General features: G+C 46.5%; 1 protein-coding gene and 1 long non-coding RNA gene across 11 annotated transcripts; one reads left to right on the top strand and one right to left on the bottom strand.

Moving 5' to 3' along the window:
* Positions 1-682: 682 nt before the first annotated feature.
* Positions 683-9086, bottom strand: LOC120709264. 10 transcript variants are annotated; one of them, XR_005689617.1, is made up of 12 exons: positions 8660-9086; positions 8318-8378; positions 7922-8021; positions 7567-7670; positions 4646-5631; positions 4453-4533; positions 4216-4296; positions 3921-4087; positions 3717-3794; positions 3472-3558; positions 3264-3340; positions 683-998 (listed from the first exon to the last, which is right to left on the bottom strand). It is a non-coding gene; the product is annotated as an uncharacterized LOC120709264 (long non-coding RNA). The 10 variants fall into 10 exon arrangements; XR_005689613.1 differs by having other exon boundaries at positions 3921-4296; positions 4646-4731; positions 5507-5631; positions 8660-9065; XR_005689616.1 differs by having other exon boundaries at positions 3921-4296; positions 4646-4731; positions 5565-5631; positions 8660-9065.
* A 3054-nt stretch (positions 9087-12140) lies between these two features.
* Positions 12141-17523, top strand: LOC120709263 (ubiquitin carboxyl-terminal hydrolase 2-like). Its single transcript, XM_039994817.1, has 6 exons — positions 12141-12460; positions 13903-13954; positions 14800-14846; positions 16147-16193; positions 16284-16386; positions 16471-17523. The coding sequence occupies exons 2-6, from the start codon at positions 13924-13926 to the stop codon at positions 17242-17244; spliced, it is 1002 nt and encodes a 333-aa protein (XP_039850751.1). The 5' UTR covers positions 12141-12460; positions 13903-13923; the 3' UTR covers positions 17245-17523.
* The last annotated feature ends 2996 nt before the right edge of the window (positions 17524-20519 follow it).

The following is a 20519-nucleotide window of genomic DNA, read 5'->3' as shown; positions in this document are numbered from 1 at the left end:
CCAAGTCAGGTCATGTTTGACTTCCTTCTCAAAAAATGTCACACAACAGTATATCTCATCCAAAATGGTCTCTAGCGCATGCACCCTTGTCTTCAAAGAATTCATCATGGGTCGCACCAGCGATGCAGGCCACCACTGGCTAGGCTTCTGTGGTGCAAGGACCTTCTGTTTAGTCCTCGTTCATACACAGTCAGACCGGGCGGAGATAGTGATTGCTAGCCTGTTTAGCTGCAAACAGACTGTCTGCTTGGGTCTCTGCGCGGTAGTCCGAGCGCTCGCACGCGCATGGCACCAGCCAGGCTGTGGGGAAAACGATCGTTTCTTGTGTATCTCGGGAGCCTTGCTCGGAGTGGCCTTTTGCATCTAATGAGCCAGGCCTACTGCTGAGTACAGGGAACCAATCATCAAGTATTTTCATCCGTGGAGCCTGGTTGCGCTAGATGGGGGCATTACAAATGATAGGTCAAAGAAATACAAAATTTCAAAAGTCAACATCCATTACAAATGCTATTAGACTCAAAGCAACATCAAGCATTGAAATGAATCTAGCGTGGGAGCAAAATGTGTGAATGTGATATAAGCACAACAAAGTAAAGGCAAAAGGCAAACGTATACTCTCTCCGTCCCAAAATTTATCCCAAAAACAAGTCATTTTACCATATTTAGAAAATTCATGTGCATGTAAGAATCAATTAGTGCCAAATATGGATAATAAATAGGGGCAAACATAGTCATTTTCCCTTCCGGATAATTTGTCCTAAAATTTCTAAGGTGACTTGTATTTTGGGATGGAGGGAGTACATCCTTTTCAATATTCACAAACAAGAGAAGTCATAAACTCACTCCATAAAAAAAATAGCTACATAGGAACACAACCAAAAGGAAGGAGCTCAGTTAGTGAAGGATCTTGTGTAGAATCAGCTTGTGAAGATGAGCTCATGATCCACCCAGTTTGCTTGGAAGATGCTCTTGTTTGTGGCATGACTCAGCCCTCCAAGCTGCAACAGTAAGATTGAACTGTTGATAATAATAATAATAATAATAATAATAATAATAATAATAATAATAATAATAATAATAATAATAATTCATATGTTAGTTTTCAGATAGGTTTAATTATACTTTTTCAGATTTTGGGAACATATGGTATTGATAATTCAATCATACGAAGTTCTTTTTCACCTCTTCATTTATATGCTACCCAAACTTGGCTCCCCAGACTTAACTGCGTGTAGGTAAGCATTGCAAAAATTATAGACAAATTATTGAAATACTTATGATTGTAAGTAGGTGCAGATATTTGAATGAATGAATTCTATCAAAAGCAACACATGATCCGAGGAATTAACCATCATATTTCATGTTTTAACCATGCTAAATTTATTTATGATAGTTTTCAGTAGTTATTTGATGTTATCCAACCCATTTTTAAATAATTTAACTTTAAATACCTGCCACCATTTCCACTATGCAGTGAATAGAACGCAATGAATTATTAGAAAAGCAGTTGTGTTCGTAGCGGTATCATGTTTCGAACATATTTTTATAATTATATACTTATACATTTCATTATACACTTTCTTATACATATCATTTATCTATTTTTATAATTATATACTTTTTTCATGTTTCGAATATTTTTGTCTATTTTCACCATAATTGAGACCTCGTTGTTTGTTTTCACCATATATAGTTTCTTAAAAATGCTTGTTTCAACTAAAATTTAGTGTACTAATTTTTTTGGCAACATTGTTCTTCAGACACGTGCGATGTCGCACGTGCGCCCTATAATAATAATAATGATGATGATGATGATGATGATGATGATGATGATGATGATGATGATGATGATGATGATGATGATGATGATGATGATGATGATGATGATGATGATGATGATGATGATGATGATGATGATGATGATGATGATGATGATGATGATGATGATGATGATGATGATGATGATGATGATGATGATGATGATGATGATGATGATGATGATGATGATGATGATGATGATGATGATGATGATGATGATGATGATGATGATGATGATGATGATGATGATGATGATGATGATGATGATGATGATGATGATGATGATGATGATGATGATGATGATGATGATGATGATGATGATGATGATGATGATGATGATGATGATGATGATGATGAGATGATGATGATGATGATGATGATGATGATGATGATGATGATGATGATGATGATGATGATGATGATGATGATGATGATGATGATATGATGATGATGATGATGATCCTATGGAATAGTATGTCTAGATGACCTAGCATATAACACCCAAAAATTTCGATGTCAAAATCCATCCGTCCTTTTAGTCTTTTCTAAAAAAACAAATAAAAGGACAACAACAGTCTATCATGTAAATATAATGTAGCTCATGTAGATGACTTCATCTGGATGCTAAATTGCTAATAAACCAACTACATACTCTATCCAACAAAGTATGATTTGTTTGCAGAGAATGTGAAGTGATAGGGGCAATGTGTATATCCCTCGTTTTACTTGCAAATGCCAAAATCCTTGGATATATATGGAACATAATAGGTGATTAAAAATTAAAATAATTAAAAAATTCTCAAACACTCAGCAAGGTGCCAACAGGGAAAATTGAGATAGCTAAAATAAAATAAAGCATGAATTGAACTTTGCTTGTCATCTGAATTATGAGATAACATGAAGCTTATATTTCTTTTCAACAATAATTAGCCATCCCATAATGTATTCCATCTCACCATGATCTTTCAAAAAACAATAGAAATAAGCACCCTAAGATGGACATAAAAATTTCTCGCATATATTAATCATCATTTCAACTGTTAATAACTCAATGCTGCATACCCATTTTCACACTTGAATCAAGCAATGTCTATTATTGTTTTTCCAAAGGGTAATCTATGACAAGTTCAAAAGTCCAAGCTATCCTCTGTTTTAATTGTCAGCTTTGGAGAAAACACCTTCACATTTTGTGTCATACCAAATACCTAAAAGGGTTTACTTGACATAAGGTGCAGAGTCAAATGCAAAACACTAAGGTTCAAGAGCTGAACTTTTTGACCACGTCATATAGTCCAGACTGGAAATAAAAACATCAACTTAATAAGATAAGGGAAATCAGAGTATTTTTTACAATAAAACTCCAACAATATTAACCAAAATTGAAATTTTGTTAGTCATAGCCGCATCAATATTTGATACAAAAGATAGAAAAGGAAACCCGGTACCATTCTGTTGTAACCATGCATCCACCAATTGTCTCAATAAACAAATAACGGAGAAACAAAGCTTGGCACGACCTCACCTGTTCATGCAAATAAAGCCAGCGAGCATAAATTGGGAATCTTGATAGAACTATTTGGTTATTTACAAGAAGGTGATCCTTTCAAGTTATGCAGAATGACTGTATTGACAAAGTTAATAGTATTTAGTAACCTACATCTGAAACTCCTGCTGCAGTGCTGCTACAAGACGCATCACTGAATTACATTTCCATTGAATAATGCTAACCATTAAAAGGATCTAGACAGGAAACACATTTTGTTAAAACAAATATATTTTAGCAAGCCTGTATAAAAGAATTTAATTCTAAATAGAAAAGGAAGAGAGATGGAATAAACTAAATCATTTTCCTTTGAAACAACAATGGAAGATACTCCAGCTGCTAAAGAAGGAAGTACCTTTCCAGACTCGTGCTTGTTGGGAGCTTGTTTTTGAAAAACTGCACGATGATACTATCCTCAACTGCTCTTGTTAATCTGTAAGGAAGTCAAGAACCAACTTTTTAATGGAAATGTGTATAAACTAACCTGGTTTTCCTGTAACTTTTGAATAATGTTCATATTTAGAATGCAGTCAGATATTCACCATGGATAGCTAGTTACCTTTATCTCTGTCAGGTTAGCTTACCTCCCCTCTCAGATCAGGATTGACTGGGTCCATAAGGAGCACAGCCTCAGGGTATGCTAATGGCTGACCTCGGGGAGGCATTCGGTCTTTGGGCATTGGCATAATTCTCTGCCTGTCGTCAGCCAATACCATGTAATGAAACCTGAAATTGCACCAAATCATAGATGGCTTCAATGGACAGCAAACAATCAGATATTCAATGAACATGAAAAAGTTCAGATAGCTAGGCCAATTTGTCTTTCCAGAGCTTGAAAGGCACCCTCGTCTAACCCAAGCCAAAATCATGCCCCTTCCTAATGCTCATAGATTCCATAGGTGTAGAATCCTGAAGAACCCCGGAGAATGATGAACCTGCACATAAACATTTAGTATTTATTAGTGAGGCTCCCGACCTCAATGTACCCTCTTCAGTAATTTTTAAATGCACTAACTGCCACTGATAATATGTACTATCAAATGATATCTTCTTAAGGAAATAGAAACCTGTACTACAAGCTGAGTCATTACCGAACTAAAAGTCGATTGTCACAAGGCTTGTGAATTTGCTAATCTAGACATCGGCATCCCCTTTGGGAAAATCAGTAGGATCTGAGACAATGTTAGTCAGTGGCTTTTAGAACCCACAGTAATAAAAGCAAAATGGATGACCGGAAAAAATTAAAGGGAAGGACAAGCTTAATTACAATAGCATTGAACTCACCGGAAGGGTGTCGGGTTGCTAGATAATCCTTGGTGTGGTTCGGGTTGCAACACATATAATGCTTCATGCAATCATTGTTGGAATTCCTATGTCATTCTTACAGATCATAAACTGATGCTCCTAATCCAGTATTCAAGTAGTGGAAATCACAGCATCCTATCATATTCCTTGTATGCCATTTAATTTCAATAACATTTTCTGTAAACGATTTACTACAATATGATGTATTAACAATAGAGCAATGTTACTAAAGACCTTGAAATCTGAATGAAAAAGCATCGAGGTAGAATCGAAACTCAGATGATATGGCTACTATAAGAAGTCCAATTCCTCATAGCTAAACAGATAAATGGAAAATTGCTGAAAGGAATAGATGTACAGTGAGGAAAAAATCATGATCCAGAGGGGAATCAGCTCCTAATCTAAATGAATCAGCTGGGCGCTTGCTGGATGGGGATTATCAATCTTAAACAAAACATAAAGCTGTCTAATTTCGCTATATGGATTTCTTAACATGATTAATAAGAAACAAGAAGCGTAATCCCTAGAAAACAACCAGCAATATCTTTAATTAGTCAGTAATAATAAATGCGATAACCAGCAATCCATACAACTTCTTTGAGAAAATCTTTAGCTTAGTTGTAGTGAATTTTTTTTAGCTTAGATAGTTGTAGTAAACAATCAAACATCTACCCATTATCCACTGGTTGCCATTAAGCTAAAAAGAGTAGAACAATCAAGGCCTAAATAATCACATGGATAATGAGTTGGTCATGGTGCCGTGACAACATATAGCAGAATGCACATGTGACTAGTCAACAACGTCCACATGACATAATCACTGAAAAGCATTCTACATACCTTGATCACATCTAGCTGCCTCTCAACAAGCTATTGGTCCATGATGAGCTTAGCTTACCGATCAACGTAAAAATTGTATCTACATCATGTAGTATGTAACAATAAGAGTCCAACGATGCTGCTGCCTGGTAATAAGATGATATCATTATCTTTTTGAAACGAACATGGCACTATTTATGCCATTTCGAGTGAATTTGGTGATCGAATGACAACACAACACTTGGACTAATATGATTGTTAAGATGACCATTCTCAGGCTTTTAGGTTCAAGTGATGACAAAGAGAAAGAGAAGATAGGCGTAGCAAGGCCCGAAGGGCCGCCCCTACGGGGGTTCTGCTACCCGGTTAGTGGACGGGGGTCGAGGAGGTGCCGCCCCTCGCGGGTCTCAGGGCAGCGCCCTGAAAGCTCTTCGGTCAGTAGCACCGGAAGAACCGACGCATGAGCATCGGTGCATCCGATGGTTGTCGGAAGAACCGACGCCATGGTATTTTGGTGCAGAAGGAAATCGAAGCCAAGTCAGCTTATAGGCATCGGATGAACCGATGGTTCAAAAAAAGGGGCATCAGTGCATTGGGCGTACTGTGTTCCAGAGACGATGCAAGTCGCGCAAGAGCCAAGTCTTCAGCACCGGTTGAACCGGTGAAGCATCGGTGCTTACCATCAGTGTAATGACGTCAACAGAAGAGGAGAATGCTGTGAGTGACCGGTTTAACCGACGGGAAAGCATCGGTTCAACCGGTGGTCACTGTGTCAGCTGTCAGGAGTTCAACGGCTACTTCGGGTATTAGAGTGACCGGATGAACCGACGCTACCCCAGACAGAGGCATCGGTTCATCCGATGATACGCAGATTTTCTGCTGACCGTTGGAACAATGGCTACAAGATTTGGTGGCCTATATATACGCCTCACCCCGGCCATTTGAAAATTGCTGGAGTTGCTAGACTTCCCACACATACTCAAGAACACCTCCAAGCCATACAAGAGCATAGTGATCATATCCTTAGCCCTTAGCACACTTTAAGAGTGTTGTGTAAAGGTTAGCTCTTAGTGAGTGTGATTGCAAGGCCTTGAGCCTTTGTGCTGTGGTTCTCTAGTGAACCAAAACAAGAGCTTGGTGCGCCGGCACCTTGGAGCTTTGAAGCTCGCCGGTAACGTCATCGACCCTCCGACTTAGTGTGGAGCGGCGACGACATCTTTGTGCGGGGGACGTGGAGACCCCCATTCTTTGTGGAGAAGCTTCTTAGTGGAATCCGGGGCCAAGGTGACCGTGATTGTGTTCACGGAAGAGACTTGGTGGCCGAGTAGCAATACTCTTAGTGAGTGCTACAACAACGTGGATGCAGGTGTGCCTTTGTGGCTAACCGAACCACGGGATAAACACCCGCGTCAAGAGTTTGCTATCTCCTATCCCGCTCAATTAAGTTTCCGCTTTTCATACTAGCAATTTGTATGCCTTTACTTTCATAGAGTAGTTTCTTAAATAGGAAAGGCGATAGGTTGCTAAACTCTTTTGGGATAGGGGTTTCACACTAGAACAACCATATTTGCACATCTAGATAGCTTGTTTTAGTTTAAGTTTTGTGCAAACTAGTTGGAGCCATAGGTCTAAGTTTTTAGAGTGCCTAATTCACCCCCTCCCCCTCTTAGGCTAGAGCACCCGATCACTTTCACTTTTGCCATGTAGTAACAAAGTTCCATAAGATAACATGGTTCAATGATCAAAACCATAATTGCTATGGAAAAGATAATAAAAATAAAGTACCCTATCAATTTGAATAGTAGCTTGCATATTATCTGAACCTGCACTCTGATGACAAATCTCTTATAACCAGTACTAATACCACCCAATATCAGTGGGAAAAATGTAAAATACGCATATGCAACAATCATATTCACATTATAAGGAGAAGCTTATTCACATGAATTTGGTTAAAACAAACCTTGTATGTAACAAAGTTCTGAAATATTGAGAATATTTAAATGTGTTCCTTTCCTTAATGAACATGAACCTATGGTAACCAAAGAAAATGAGGTCACAGGAAGTTAACCAAGACTTACAAAAATCTTCTAAGGCAAAACTGGAGGAAGATTAACCCGAACAGACTGGAGATTCAGAGACTCGATCATTTTGTCAGCAAGTGAAGTGGCTGCACTCCTTTCTCCTGTTTATATTTGGGAAAAGGAACACCATGGTTAAGGTACTACTATCGAGCGTAAGGTAGTGTTAAGAAGTTAGTAGATTAGTGGATCTCAGGATAAAGTGGTTAATATATCCGCAATTTCGAAATGTTGATTATATTCAAAGATAAACTTACCAGACTTCTATGGTGGTATGTTATGACACACCAGATGAACTTGATACAATAAAAGAAAGAAAGCACATCAGCTACAAAGAATTGACAGAAAATAGGACCTGGAGAAAGTCCTGTAGGTCATTGCTGACACCAGTCTCATCATGACAAGTATCGCGATCATCAGAGATGTAGCTAAAGCCAGTTCCAGTAGGTTGAGATCTGCAGAAATCAAGTCATATCAAATTGGAGGAGAAAAGTAACAATAGCTACACAAATTGGCATATCTAGTATCTAGTAATTAAACATATGGTAGTAATACCAAAATCTGTTTTCTGGAGAATGGAGAAACATCTCTCTAATTAGTCAAACTGCAGTACCATAGGAAGAATATTTGCTGCTAGTGGTGTTTTCAACTACCATGGACCTATGATAAGTTGGTGAATAAAGTGTTCATCGACTCGGAATGGATAAAAATAGCAAATATGGTGATGTGGTTGTAATTGGCTAACCGTTACCTACACTGGGTCCTCCTTCTTGCCCCTCGATTTGAAGAAGTAGAACACCCTGCAGCAGCACCTAGACACAGAAGGCTCAATATTTATATCAACTACACGCAAGCTACAACAAAGGTCGTATCTTTCTACAGCTAGTATTTCAGATGGTGAAATTGTTCTTCTCTGGAGAACCATTACCAAGCTTGGAACCTTGAATTTCACATGAACAAGAGAAATAGGTTAGAGTTTCAGTTTTAGAACGCTACTTTCTCCACCAAAAGATCCAAGCTTTACTACCGTCTACCCAAGAGCATGAGATTATACAAATCTCTAGAAGCAAACAGGCAATGCGGCCTTGCTCACCTGGCGTCGTTCGTGTGTGTGGCAGGGGGAAGTAACCTGCGTGGTGGCCGAGGTCGTGGCCCTCATCTAGCGCGTCGGGCATACTCACCCGCCGCTCCTGGAGCTCCCCAAGCGCCACGGTGGGGGGCCATCGCGGGACCAGACCGGCCCTGCCTCCCTGGGGATGAGCCACTCGGATGAGCCGCTCGGTCTGCGCTGTGGGGCAAGCGGAGGGCGTCTTCTCCGGCGGGCCGCCGCCGCGACGGTGGCGGCGAGGCAGAACCGCAGAAGAAAACCAGGAGGCAGGAGGTCGCCATTGGAGTGGAGGACGAGCGCTGCAACGCCGGGAAGCTGACGCCATTGGATCTGTGGCCATGGAGGGAATAGGGGGCGTCGGCGGCTCCGCAATGCTGACTGTGGCGGCGGCGGCTCCACGGATCTGCGGCCACGGCCCACGACGCTGCCACGAGGGGGAGGCGATGCCATGGGGAGGCGGCGTCGCGAGGGAGGAGGGGGCGTCTCGCGGTGGCGCACCTTGTACACGGTGCCGCCGTTCCCGCGGCCCAGGACGCCGAGCCGGTCGAAGTCGGCGAGGCAGAACTGGCTCGACCGGGCCAGTGGGGTCGATGTCGCGAACGGCGGCGCGGCGAGTGGAGGGTTGGCGTGCCGGAAGGCCGGCTCCTGGACGGCGGGGCGGGAGGGGACGTTGAGCGAGAGGTGGACGGACGGCTCGGCGGCAGCGTTCCGCGCAGATCGTAGAGGGAGCAGGAGCGCGATCGGGGAAGGTCCCGCAAACTGAGGACGCGGAGAGGGAAGGGCGCGATCTTCGACGCCGTGACCAGCGCATGAAAATCGGGTGGAAAACCGTGTGGAAAACCGGATGAAAACCGCCTGGAAAACCGATGTGGGTAGAAACGCCCTGTGGGTGCGACTCGCGGTGAAAAAAATCATCGCGGTGAGGGGCGCGCGGCGGCGATTCAACTGGCGGAGGAATTGTTTTTGGCCTGCTAGGTTCCTGTCAAATATTTGGTGCTTTCAGATGGACCCAAAAGTGAGGTTTGTGAGGTGGGTATGGAGTATAGCTTTGGTGAGGATTGTTTCAATTTTCATAGATCCTTAGAGTATAGATATAGTATAGATAGATACTGTGCATGGAATTGCAAGCTCCTCATGACTGGACATTTCGTTTCGCGTTAGATGCATTCACATGTGCTAGGTGTCCTTTCTTCCCTTGTCTGTTATCTCCCTCTCCCTGGCGATGAATCGAGAATCGTTATGGCTAGTGATGATGTGTTGTGATAATCAGTTAGATGACCAAGCCTAGCTAGCTCTTTCTTTCTGAAGCGCATCTAGGCCGATAGATGCTAATGGTAAGTTTCGGTAATTAATGACAACCGTATGCGACTAACGTATATTTTGAAGAAAAAATCAATGATTGACTTAGTCACATATGAAATATGAAAGGAGACCCCTCAATTCGAAACAAACATGCGTGTCAAGGACACATTTTCAAAGATTAAGGACTCTTCTAGTCGCAAGTGTCACGAGGAGATGAAGGACACTTGATTGAGTTAGGGTTTCATAGTTTTTAGTTCTTGACCGTACTATTAAAAGGGATTCTTGAGTTAGTAGCTTGACCAAAATTGAGTAGGCCTTAGAAATCTTGCACAGTCGCTCAAATACAGCTCAAGACAGTCAAAAGAAGTCAATACAACACTTGGAAGAAGAAACGATCGAAGAAGAAATCAAATCCAAGTCAATTCAGCTGCAAAACAAGAAAAACAGCAGCACCGGTTTAACCGATGCTTGAGCATCGATGCATCCGACACTTAGCGGAAGAACCGATACCCCTGTCGGCTCATCTCCTTTGATGCAAACTGGAATCAAGTGAAGATACCTTTGGTCACCGGATAAACCAACGGTCAAAATGCAATCATCGGTCTAATGGATGTACTATTGCCCAGAGAGCATGTTTGGGTGGACCTGATCTTGCCTTCAGCACCGGTTTAACCGACGCTTATCAAGGAGGCATCGGTGCATTGGGCATACCATTGCCCAGAGACGTTGTTTTGGTGGAACCAAAACACCCTTCATCACTGGTTTAACCGATGCCCCATTGGAGCATGGACCGGTGTAATGACGCAGGCCTGTGCACAATGTCAGAACTTCCAACGGCTACTATTTGGACGCAGAGAGACCGGTTTAACCGATGCTACCTCAATACTACCCATCTGTTCTTCCGATGGTCCTGATTTTTCTGCAGTGCGCTTGCAACGGCTATGGGGGCTTCTCCACTTTATATAAGGTCATCCCCTGGCTCATTTATGATGCCTTTAACGCATTGAATACCTGAGGCCACCCAAGAGAAGAGAAGAGACTGCTTTGAGCCATTAGATGAAGATCTAGAACTTGATTGTGTTCCAAATTTGAAGAATTCAAACTTTGCAAGTGTAGGTCAAGTGAAGACTTAGGAGCTTGTTACAACAAAGCTTGCTCCTTGCCGAGGACAGTTGATGAGAACAAGTGGCCGGTCGGCTGCCTGTTGTAATCAAGTCGGTTGCCTCTGCAATACCGATCTAGTACACGTTGATGGCCAACAACTTGCCACCTTGGGCAGGGCAGTGCAAGAGATCAACTCGCTCTGCAGAAATTTCTTTAGGTCAGGCTCTAATCAAACTGCCCGTGCCAAATGCATATATGGTCGTTTGGCCCACTGTTTCCCGTCCGACAACATTGGCCGGCCAGGCCTGGGTGTGCCCAATCTAAAACTGGCCAAGTGGCTCTGGCTGAAGAGAGTGGATCACGACCGTGCTTGGGCGGCATTGGAAATACACGTAGATGCGGAGGTTGAAGCTTTCTTCAGAGCTTCTGTGCCAGTTATTGTTGGCGATGGGTGAAAATGCCCTTTTTAATATCTGGACAAACTGTTGGTGCCAAGGAAGTGTTCTTGCTTGCCTTATTACCCCTAATCTGTTGAACCTGGTGCCTACAAGGTTCAAGAAATTAAACAAGAAGCGTTTTCCTTGATAACTACTCCCTTCTTTTCATTTTAAATTATAGATCGTTTTGACTTCTCTTGATTAGAGCGGGGGGGGGCATGCAGAAATGGTTGACATAGCTTCCACATAATGCATGTTGCATTTCAAATTTTCAAAATGTATGTGTTTATGCAATACATGAATTATTGTAACTACTAAAAAAGATGGAAATAAAAACAAAAAGAAGAAGAAATGAGAAGAACGGGAAGAAAGGGAAAAAAGTAACCAACCCTTTTCTCGCGCGGCGGTGGTCCAAACAGCTGCAGTCGGATTTCCTATGCATAAAACAAACAGCCGGCTTGTTGTAGTTTGTTGGGCCGCGATTATTGGGCTGCTGCTGAATTATATATTATTGGGCCTATCTACCAACTGCCTCTGCCACTTGTGGTCCGTGGGCCTGTTCGATATGGAAACAAACACATCTTTCTCCTCTCCGCCACTCCGACTTCTTCTCTCTTTGTGTCGGCCCAAAATACATCTGCTCCCCTTGACGTGACCGAGAGGCGATAGGTTGCTGGACGCACCTCCTCTTCCCAGCAGCTGAAGCGCCGCCGCGCAGCGCTTGCCCTCCGGCCTCCGCGCCTCCGCGGCCCCATCCTGCTATCCTGCTGCACCTCCTCCGCCCGCGCCGGTCGCTGCTGCCCTGCTCCCTGCTCTCCCTCACGGCCCCGCCTCGTAGTGCCAAGCAGCCGCCGGACGGCCCGAGCTAGGGTTTCGGCCGGAAATCCCTGCGGCCAGGACGCCGGTCAGTTCGCCGTCTTCGTCTCTCTCATCTCATTCAGTGGTGAGCTCTAATTTCACCTCTCTTTTCAATTTTTGCATATTTTGTACTTGTATACCGTATTGTGTATTGGATTATACCAAATTTGGTCGGGACTACCCCAGATTTGAATGCTGGTTCCGCCACTTTTTGCAGCTGCGAAATCGAACAACCCAACCCCCAACCGAAAAAATTGCAATATTAGGACTGCAAACACTGATCACTCGTGAATTTGCCACTCCCAGTGAATGACACGGTGAGACCATCTGTGCCTATGAAATGTAGGGCCAATGGCAAAACTGCAAATGCCAATGTTTGCGGTCGACCATATATTTTACCCACTAACTTCGATTTTTTTTGCAAAATATGGACGCTCATGTCGTATACTGCTTCCGTCCCTGAATGACCACACTAAGTCCCTATTTATTTCCGCTTATAAACGGATTCTCGGTGGAAATAAACGAAAAGCCCACCCAAATACTTTGATTATTTTTCGATTGTTTGGGCCGCCGCTTCCCCCAACAATCCTCCACACAACGTGAATCGTGATTCTTTCGAGTGGATTTTCCACCGGCTGCCCCCGAGAACCCCCTCCCTGCCCCTTGCCCCGTCTCCCGATAGCCCTCCTCCCCCGAGATCTCGTCACCGCCGCCCCCTTCCTGCGCCGCCCGCCGCCCCTTCCTGCGCCGCCCCCCCCCCCTCCTGCGCCGCCCGCCGTCCCCTCCCGCGCCGCCCTCGGGGGAGACGGCGTGCCTCCCGCGCGGGGACCCGAGCTCGGTGCTCCCACGCCGCCTCCCGTATCTGCGTCGTGCTCAGCCCATGGGCGGAGCCCCACGCCATGCAACCCTCCTCCTCGGCCCGCCGCCGCCCGGACAGAGCTGCAGGCCTGGGCGGGCTAGGGGCGGCGGCGCGAGGCCGCAGCCAGCAACGCCCGGGTAGTGAGCCCGGCGAGCAGCGGCGGCCTGAGGCTGCGGCAAGCAGCGTAGCGCGGCGACGGCACGGGTCCGCGGCAAGCCACGCCTGTGGCGAGCGGCAGTGGAGGGTCCACGGCAAGCCTGCTCGGTTGTTTCTGCCCGAGGAAGAAGAAGGGTATTTTAGACGTTTTACTATTTAACTGAGAGAATTGTCTCAAAATAATCAAGATTCTTAAACACCCAGCTTATTTGGACAGCCGATTCTCCAGGCAGCTGGCTTATCTCAGAATCTTGATTCTCAGATAAGCGAGGTCCAAAAAAAGCGGAAACAAACAGGGCCTAAGCCAGCCAGACGCTGGGTTTAGGGTGCCAAGCCCAATTCAGCGGCTACCTTTTTTTATTTATTTATCCGATTTGAGAATTGCATCTGCGCTCAGAAGCTGCTGGACCAAACGTAGAAAGGGTTCCTTGCACTTTTATTTGCGCTCATAGCCTATCTGCTACAGCCGATTTCTGCAATGCATCTTTATTGCTGTCGTTTTCTATGTGCAGAATTGGAGCGACCGTCTCAACATGTCTTGGGCTGCGATCGAGAATGACCCCGGTAAGTTTATTTTCTGTTGCCAAGCAGTTATACATTGCAAAGTTGTTTTTTTTAAACACATGTCACACTTGATAACGTTCCATTCCACCATAGCTCTGATTGGCCTTTTTGCCCAACTCTACTGATTAATACTACATGTATTATGTGTGCAAGGTCTTTATCATGTGCTAATTGATGAATGCATAAATGTCAATGTTATTTTCACTGGATGCTGATACTATAGCATCCAGACCAGTCTGTCTGTAGTAGTATTTCTTATACATAAATTAGGAGAATGTACATACCTCGTAACAGTACATGTGAGTTGCAGCTGACTTTAGTAAGGCTGGAAAATTGAGATGTGCATGCTTAGTTGTCTACATCTGTCCGCTACCATAGGAGAGCGCCCAGGTGTTTTAGGACATTGTATCCGGAGTAACATGATGGCCATTCTCATTTTGTAATTTTGCAGTATTTCTGCCTTTTCATTTTTTTTTGAAAAAGGCTTCACCCTGCTTTTATAGAAAGCGAATAGGTTGAAGTACAACTCCATGCAAGTTAAGACACGCTGGGGACACTAGCTTGCTAACAAAGCACACTAAACCGAAGAGCCACCAACACACACTACTCTGCCTTTTCATTTTGGATTGTGTCAGACTAACTGAATGGTTATTCTCAATTTAGAATTTCCTATCTTATGCATTTATGGTTGGAATGGGATAAAATAATTTCTAGAGCCTGGAACTCTCTTCCTCCACTTGATTATATATGTCAACCAGCTCAACTGCAGACTCTTCATTCCTTGTTGCACCTTGTATTTGTTGATCACCTTTCTGGAAACTCATGAGCATTTTATCTTGCTACAGGTGTTTTTACAGACCTGTTGCAGCAGATGCAACTGAAGGGTCTTCAAGTAAGTAATCAACTACTTTCACTCTGAGTCTATCTTCTTGATAAATGTTGATGGTTAGCAAACAGTCACCCAACCTTTTCATAATTATATAGTTGGATTGTGATTCTGGTGTGTATGCACTGTACCAAAATGAGCACCTGTTCATAGAATGGAATCAGTAGCAATAACTATCCACACTGGCACTAACACTGAGGATATCTGACAAAGTTTTGCTTGTTTAATACTTTATGACAGATGTTGCATGCTACAATTCGTGATGGAAACAGATATTTGTGTGATAAAACAGCCCTTGCATGCTTTTAGGGTCCCCTAAAACATATAAATGGGCATCACATTAGTTTAATGTACCTCTCTAGGCTACCTGAACCATGTAAGAAACCTTTTATAAGCCCACAACGACTTTATTTGAACTGCATTGCTGTCACCCTAGCATAAACAGATAGTAGCAGTGAGCCAGTGACAACTGTTTCTTCTTCTATCGATCCCTGTGGCCTTTTGTCATACTTTTTTTTAGTTTTTTCAAGTTTTTACAACAACAACAACAACAACATAGCCTTTTTTCCCAAGCAAGTTGGGGTAGGCTAGAGATGAAACCCAAAAGAAATAAGTTCAAGGTTCAGGCACATTGATAGCTAGTCTCCAAGCGCTCCTATCCAAAGCTATCTCTTTAGAGATATTCCAATCCTTAAGGTCTCTCTTAACCGACTCATCCCACGTCAGTTTAGGTCTACCTCTACCCCTCTTTACATTGTCGACCCGCTCAAGAACCCCATTACGCACCGGCGCCTCAGGAGGCCTTCGTTGGACATGTCCAAACCATCTCAGCCGATGCTGAGTAAGTTTCTCCTCAATTGGTGCCACTCCGACCCTATCCCGAATAACTTCGTTCCGGACTCTATCCCTCCTTGTGTGCCCGCAAAACCACCGCAACATCCGCATCTCTGCTACACTCAGTTGCTGGACATGTCGCCTTTTTGTAGGCCAACATTCAGCACCGTATAGCATCGCCGGACGAATTGCTGTCCTATAGAATTTGCCTTTTAGCTTTTGTGGCACCCTCTTGTCACAAAGTATGCCAGAACATAGCCTTTTAGCTTTTTCAAGTTTTTAACCTTTGCTAAATATTTAATACTAAACCTACATATATTGTGCAGCAATATAGAGCATAAATTTAATGTTTTGGGAAACAAGAGTGAGGTTCTGCCTTTTCGTCTTTCTTTTGTGAAACTTTTTATTTGTTTTACATCCAGAAAAGCCAGCAGAGCATGATATGCTATGCTATTTTTTTTCCCCTTATCAGGTTGATGAACTCTACTCACTTGACCTGGATGCGCTCGGTGATCTTCAGTATGTTATCCTACATCTAGCATTACCGCGAATATTTGCTGCTTCTTCTTTTCCTTCTAAATTCACCTTATTTCTGTTGGCATTTGCTAGGCCAATATATGGGCTCATAGTACTGTACAAATGGCGACCTCCAGAAAAGGATGAGCGTCCTGTCATCAAGGATGCAATCCCAAACCTTTTCTTTGCCAACCAGGTCAGAAGCATTGAGTTACCAAGCTACTTCTGCCACCTTTATTCATCTGCATCTTTTAAAATCAAGCATGTTCTTCACTTGCAGATAATTAATAACGCGTGTGCAACTCAAGCTATCATTTCTGTTCTCTTGAACTCACCTGGCATCACCCTTAGTGACGAGCTTAAAAGGCTAAAGGAGTTTGCGAAGGACTTGCCACCCGAGCTCAAGGGATTGGCCATAGTCAATTGCGCAAGCATCCGTATGTTAAACAACTCATTTGCAAGGTCAGAGGTCCCGGAAGAGCAGAAACCATCTAGCAAGGATGATGATGTTTACCACTTCATAAGCTATGTTCCAGTGGATGGTGTCCTGTATGAGCTTGATGGACTAAAGGAAGGGCCGATAAGCCTGGGGAAATTCCCAGGTGGCGTTGATGAGGCGGGGTGGCTTAGGGTGGCGCAGCCTGTGATTCAAGAGCACATTGACCGGTTCTCTCAGAATGAGATAAGATTCAGTGTGATGGCAATCTTAAAGAACCGGAAGGAAATGTACACAGCAGAGCTCAAAGACCTCCAGAGGAAGAGGGAGAGCCTGTTGCAGCAGATGAGTGATCCTTCTGCCAGCAGGCATGTGCCATCTGTCGAGCAGTCTCTAGCAGAGGTAGCTGCTCAGATTGAGGCTGTGACAGAGAAGATCATAATGGAGGAAGAGAAGTTGAAGAAGTGGAAGACGGAGAACATGAGGAGGAAGCACAACTACGTGCCATTCTTGTTCAGTTTCCTCAAGATTCTCGAGGAGAAGAAGCAATTGAAGCCCCTGATAGAGAAGGCAAAGGCGAAACAGAAATCTCACAGTCACAGCACCAATCCTAGGTGAAAAAGCTGCAATGCATCCTGTGTTTGTTTTAGTTGAGGTTTCTTGTAGAGATTGACTGTGTGGCCCGTGTTTTGTTGGCCAGTGTTCACTCCTATTTTTAGCTAGTGCACAAATGTCTGCTCAAATATATCCAGGCGAATGAATCTTGAAGAGGCGAGTGTGCCGTGGAGTTTATCCAGTCATACTGTATGAGAACTATACATGGTTTCCCCTTTTTTTTTCTGGCAGACTAATTGTTTTATTAGCTGACATCTGTTGAACCTCGTTTCCGTATGCCCTCACGAACATGTCTACTCTTTCGTTAATTTTTTTTTCAATCACTAACGTATGCATCATACGATGTGCGTGCTCACCACCAATTTGCAGAAAAATTGGAGTATGTATGCATTGAAACGTTCAATTGCACAAAGCAAGTGCCTGTCAATGCTTAGCAGCCTTCCAAAGTGTCCTTTTTGACCCCTCAGAAAAAAAACCTGTCCTTTTTTACCAATGTCGATTCATTATTTGAGTCTTTTAGATGTGTACCATTGTAAAAGATGGTCTTTATCTGTATACCACTAAAAAATAAAAATGGTCCTTATCTGTGTACCACTAAAAAATTCGCTCGCACCTACATGTCATCGACTAAACTTGTACTCCGTACCATTCTGTTAACCTTCCATCCAGTTTTCACCGTTATCTTCCCTGACATGTAGGCCCGGCCAGTGAAAATGTGCAAAATACCCCCGTCTCTCTCCCGGAGATCCCCGAGAGCCAGCGAGGGGCCGAGGGCCAGCGCCCAGCGGCCCGCGGCGGAGGAGGTGGCGTCCGTGGACGCGCACGCGCACAACCTCGTCGAGCTTGGCTCCGCACTCCCCTGCATCCGGCTTCTCCGAGTCCGAGGGCACCGCACCGCGCAACAGGGCGAGGCGGGCGGCGACATGGCGCTACAGGGCTAGGCGGCCCGCGGACGGCGGCGCGGCGCTCCTACCCGCCGACGCAGCCTGGCCGCCGTGCGCCTGCGCTGCTCCTCCGGCCGCCGCACGCCGCAGCGGCGTCGAGGCCTGGCAGCAGCGGCGCTCGAGGCGCAGGCGTGGCGAGGCGGAGCTCAGGCGGACCGCAGGCGCGGTGGAGCAGAGTTGCGGCGGTGTGGAGCTCGGCGAGGTGCGGCGTGGGCACGACAGCGCGTGGGCCCGTGCGCACCTGGGCAGCCGCAGAGCCTGGCGCGGCAGGGCGGAGTGCGGCGGACCCCCGGCTCGGCAGAGCGGAGCGCGGCTGCAGGGGCACGCAGCGGGCGGAGCAGCGCGCGGCAGGTGGAGCAGCACGACGCGCGGTGGACGGAGCCCGGCGGAGCAACACGTGGTGGACTAGAGCTCAGACGGTCACTCGAAGCTGCACGCCAGCAGCGGCAAGCCAACGCGAGATCTCTTGAGATTCGGCGATGGAGCAGGCCTCCTGCTACTTCCCTCTGTGGTGGGAGAGCACCAGCCTCCAGTGGTAGTATGCGTCGCCGATCGACTGGGCGGCGGCCGACGGCCACTACGACATCGTGCGCCAGCTGCTGCACCTCGACCCCGACCTGCTCATCAAGCCCACCTCCCTCCGCTGGATCCACCGCCTCGAGGCGCTGTGGGACGACGACGCCCGCTTCGCCGACGCGACTTGGCACCGCGCGTCCATCGCGCGGAGCCTACTGCTGGAGTGCGAGTGCAGGAACCACCACCCCGCCGTCGGTGGCGAGAACACGCTGCTCCGGGCCGGGTACGGCGGGTGGGTGCTGTACATGGCGGCAGCGGCCGGGGATGTGGCGTTCGTGCAGGAGCTGCTGAGCAGGGACCCGCTGCTCGTCTGTACGGCGAGGGGAGGGAGCGCCGACGTGTTGAGGCTGGTGCTCGACCACGCCATGTTGCCCAGGTGCTCGACGAATTGCCGGGACGGGAAAGCGGCGCCGGGCGCGGCCCCGTGTTCCGGCTGGAGATGATAGTCGGGTCGTTCATGCCGCGGCGAGAGGCAGGAGCGTGGAGATGCTGAGCGAGCTGCTCGAGGAGAGGTGCTCAGGCTTGTCCGTGTACCTTGACGTCATGGATTCACCGTGCTGCGAGTTCCAGGGCCGGCGGCGAGGAGGCAGGATGCGGCGGCGAGGAGGCAGGGCTTTACCTTTGTGCGCACGAAGAGGGGTATTTTGCACATTTTTACTGGCCAGGCTCACATATCATGGCAGCTACCGGTGAAAACTGAATGGAAGGTTGACGGAATGGTATGGAGGGCAAAAAAAAGTTCGGCCGATGATACGGAGGTGGGAACTTTTTAGTGATATACAGATAAAAACCATTTTTTATAATAGTACCGCCAACAGTTAAAAACATGACCACAGAGATGAGATTTCGCTTACCAGTTCCTGGTTAATTCAGTATGCACGCATGCTCACCTCATGGCGGCCGGTGAGTCAGGAATGGTGGGGCCGTGGCATCCTGCAGAGGAGACTCATTCATCCATCCAATATCCAGTAAGGTTGTCTCCAACGGCGGACCCATCCCGCGACCCAAACCCAAAATACGTCGCGCACAGTACATTTAGGTACCAAAATCGCTCTCCAACGGAGCATGCAAACGAGCGACGCATTTTGGGTTCGAGCAGGAGCGCAATGCAAAAATGCGTCCTCTCTTCGCCCTTCTGCGTCTCCGCCCAGGCATCGGGCCCACCGGTCTGCGTGCTGACGGCCGCCGGTGCGCCGTCATGGCCTCCTCCCCCCGCGGCTTTGCGTCCTCGCCGCCGCTGCTCCTCCGCCGGCCGGCCGCCACGCGCTGGCCCGCCCTGTACCGCCGCACAAGCCGCGGAGCTTGCCCGCCCATGGCGGCGCGGAGCTGCTGCCGGCCGGGGTTGAGCTCCCCCCATGGCCGCTTCTGTGCCAACCGCTTCACGGAGAGGGGAAAATAGGAGTCGCCGCTGCAAGCTCGCCCTCGCCGGCCCGCGCAGAGGGATGAGGACCGAGGAGGAGGCGCATGAGGCCCACCACCACGAGGGGAGGGGATGATCAGAGCGGGCAACGCGGTGGCCGCGCTGCTGCTCCCGGCCAGCATCGAGGGGGGCTCCGCCTCGCCGCCCCAGATCCCTGCCTGCTGCTGTTCTGCCTGAGCAGGCGAGCCGGGGATGGGGAGGGAGCTGCCGTATTGGAGGAGGACGCCGTCGAAGATGGGGGTGGTGAGCTCGGTCACCGGAGGAGGCGTGCTTGGTAGCCGGGAGAGGACCCGCCGCCGCTGCTCGAGGGCCGGGGAGGGGGTGTGCTTGGGGGCTGG

This window comes from Panicum virgatum, chromosome 5K, assembly GCF_016808335.1.
Source record: "Panicum virgatum strain AP13 chromosome 5K, P.virgatum_v5, whole genome shotgun sequence".
Lineage (NCBI taxonomy): Eukaryota > Viridiplantae > Streptophyta > Magnoliopsida > Poales > Poaceae > Panicum > Panicum virgatum.
Note: the sequence above shows the minus strand (reverse complement) of the source record. Positions and strands in the feature narration are given on the sequence as shown.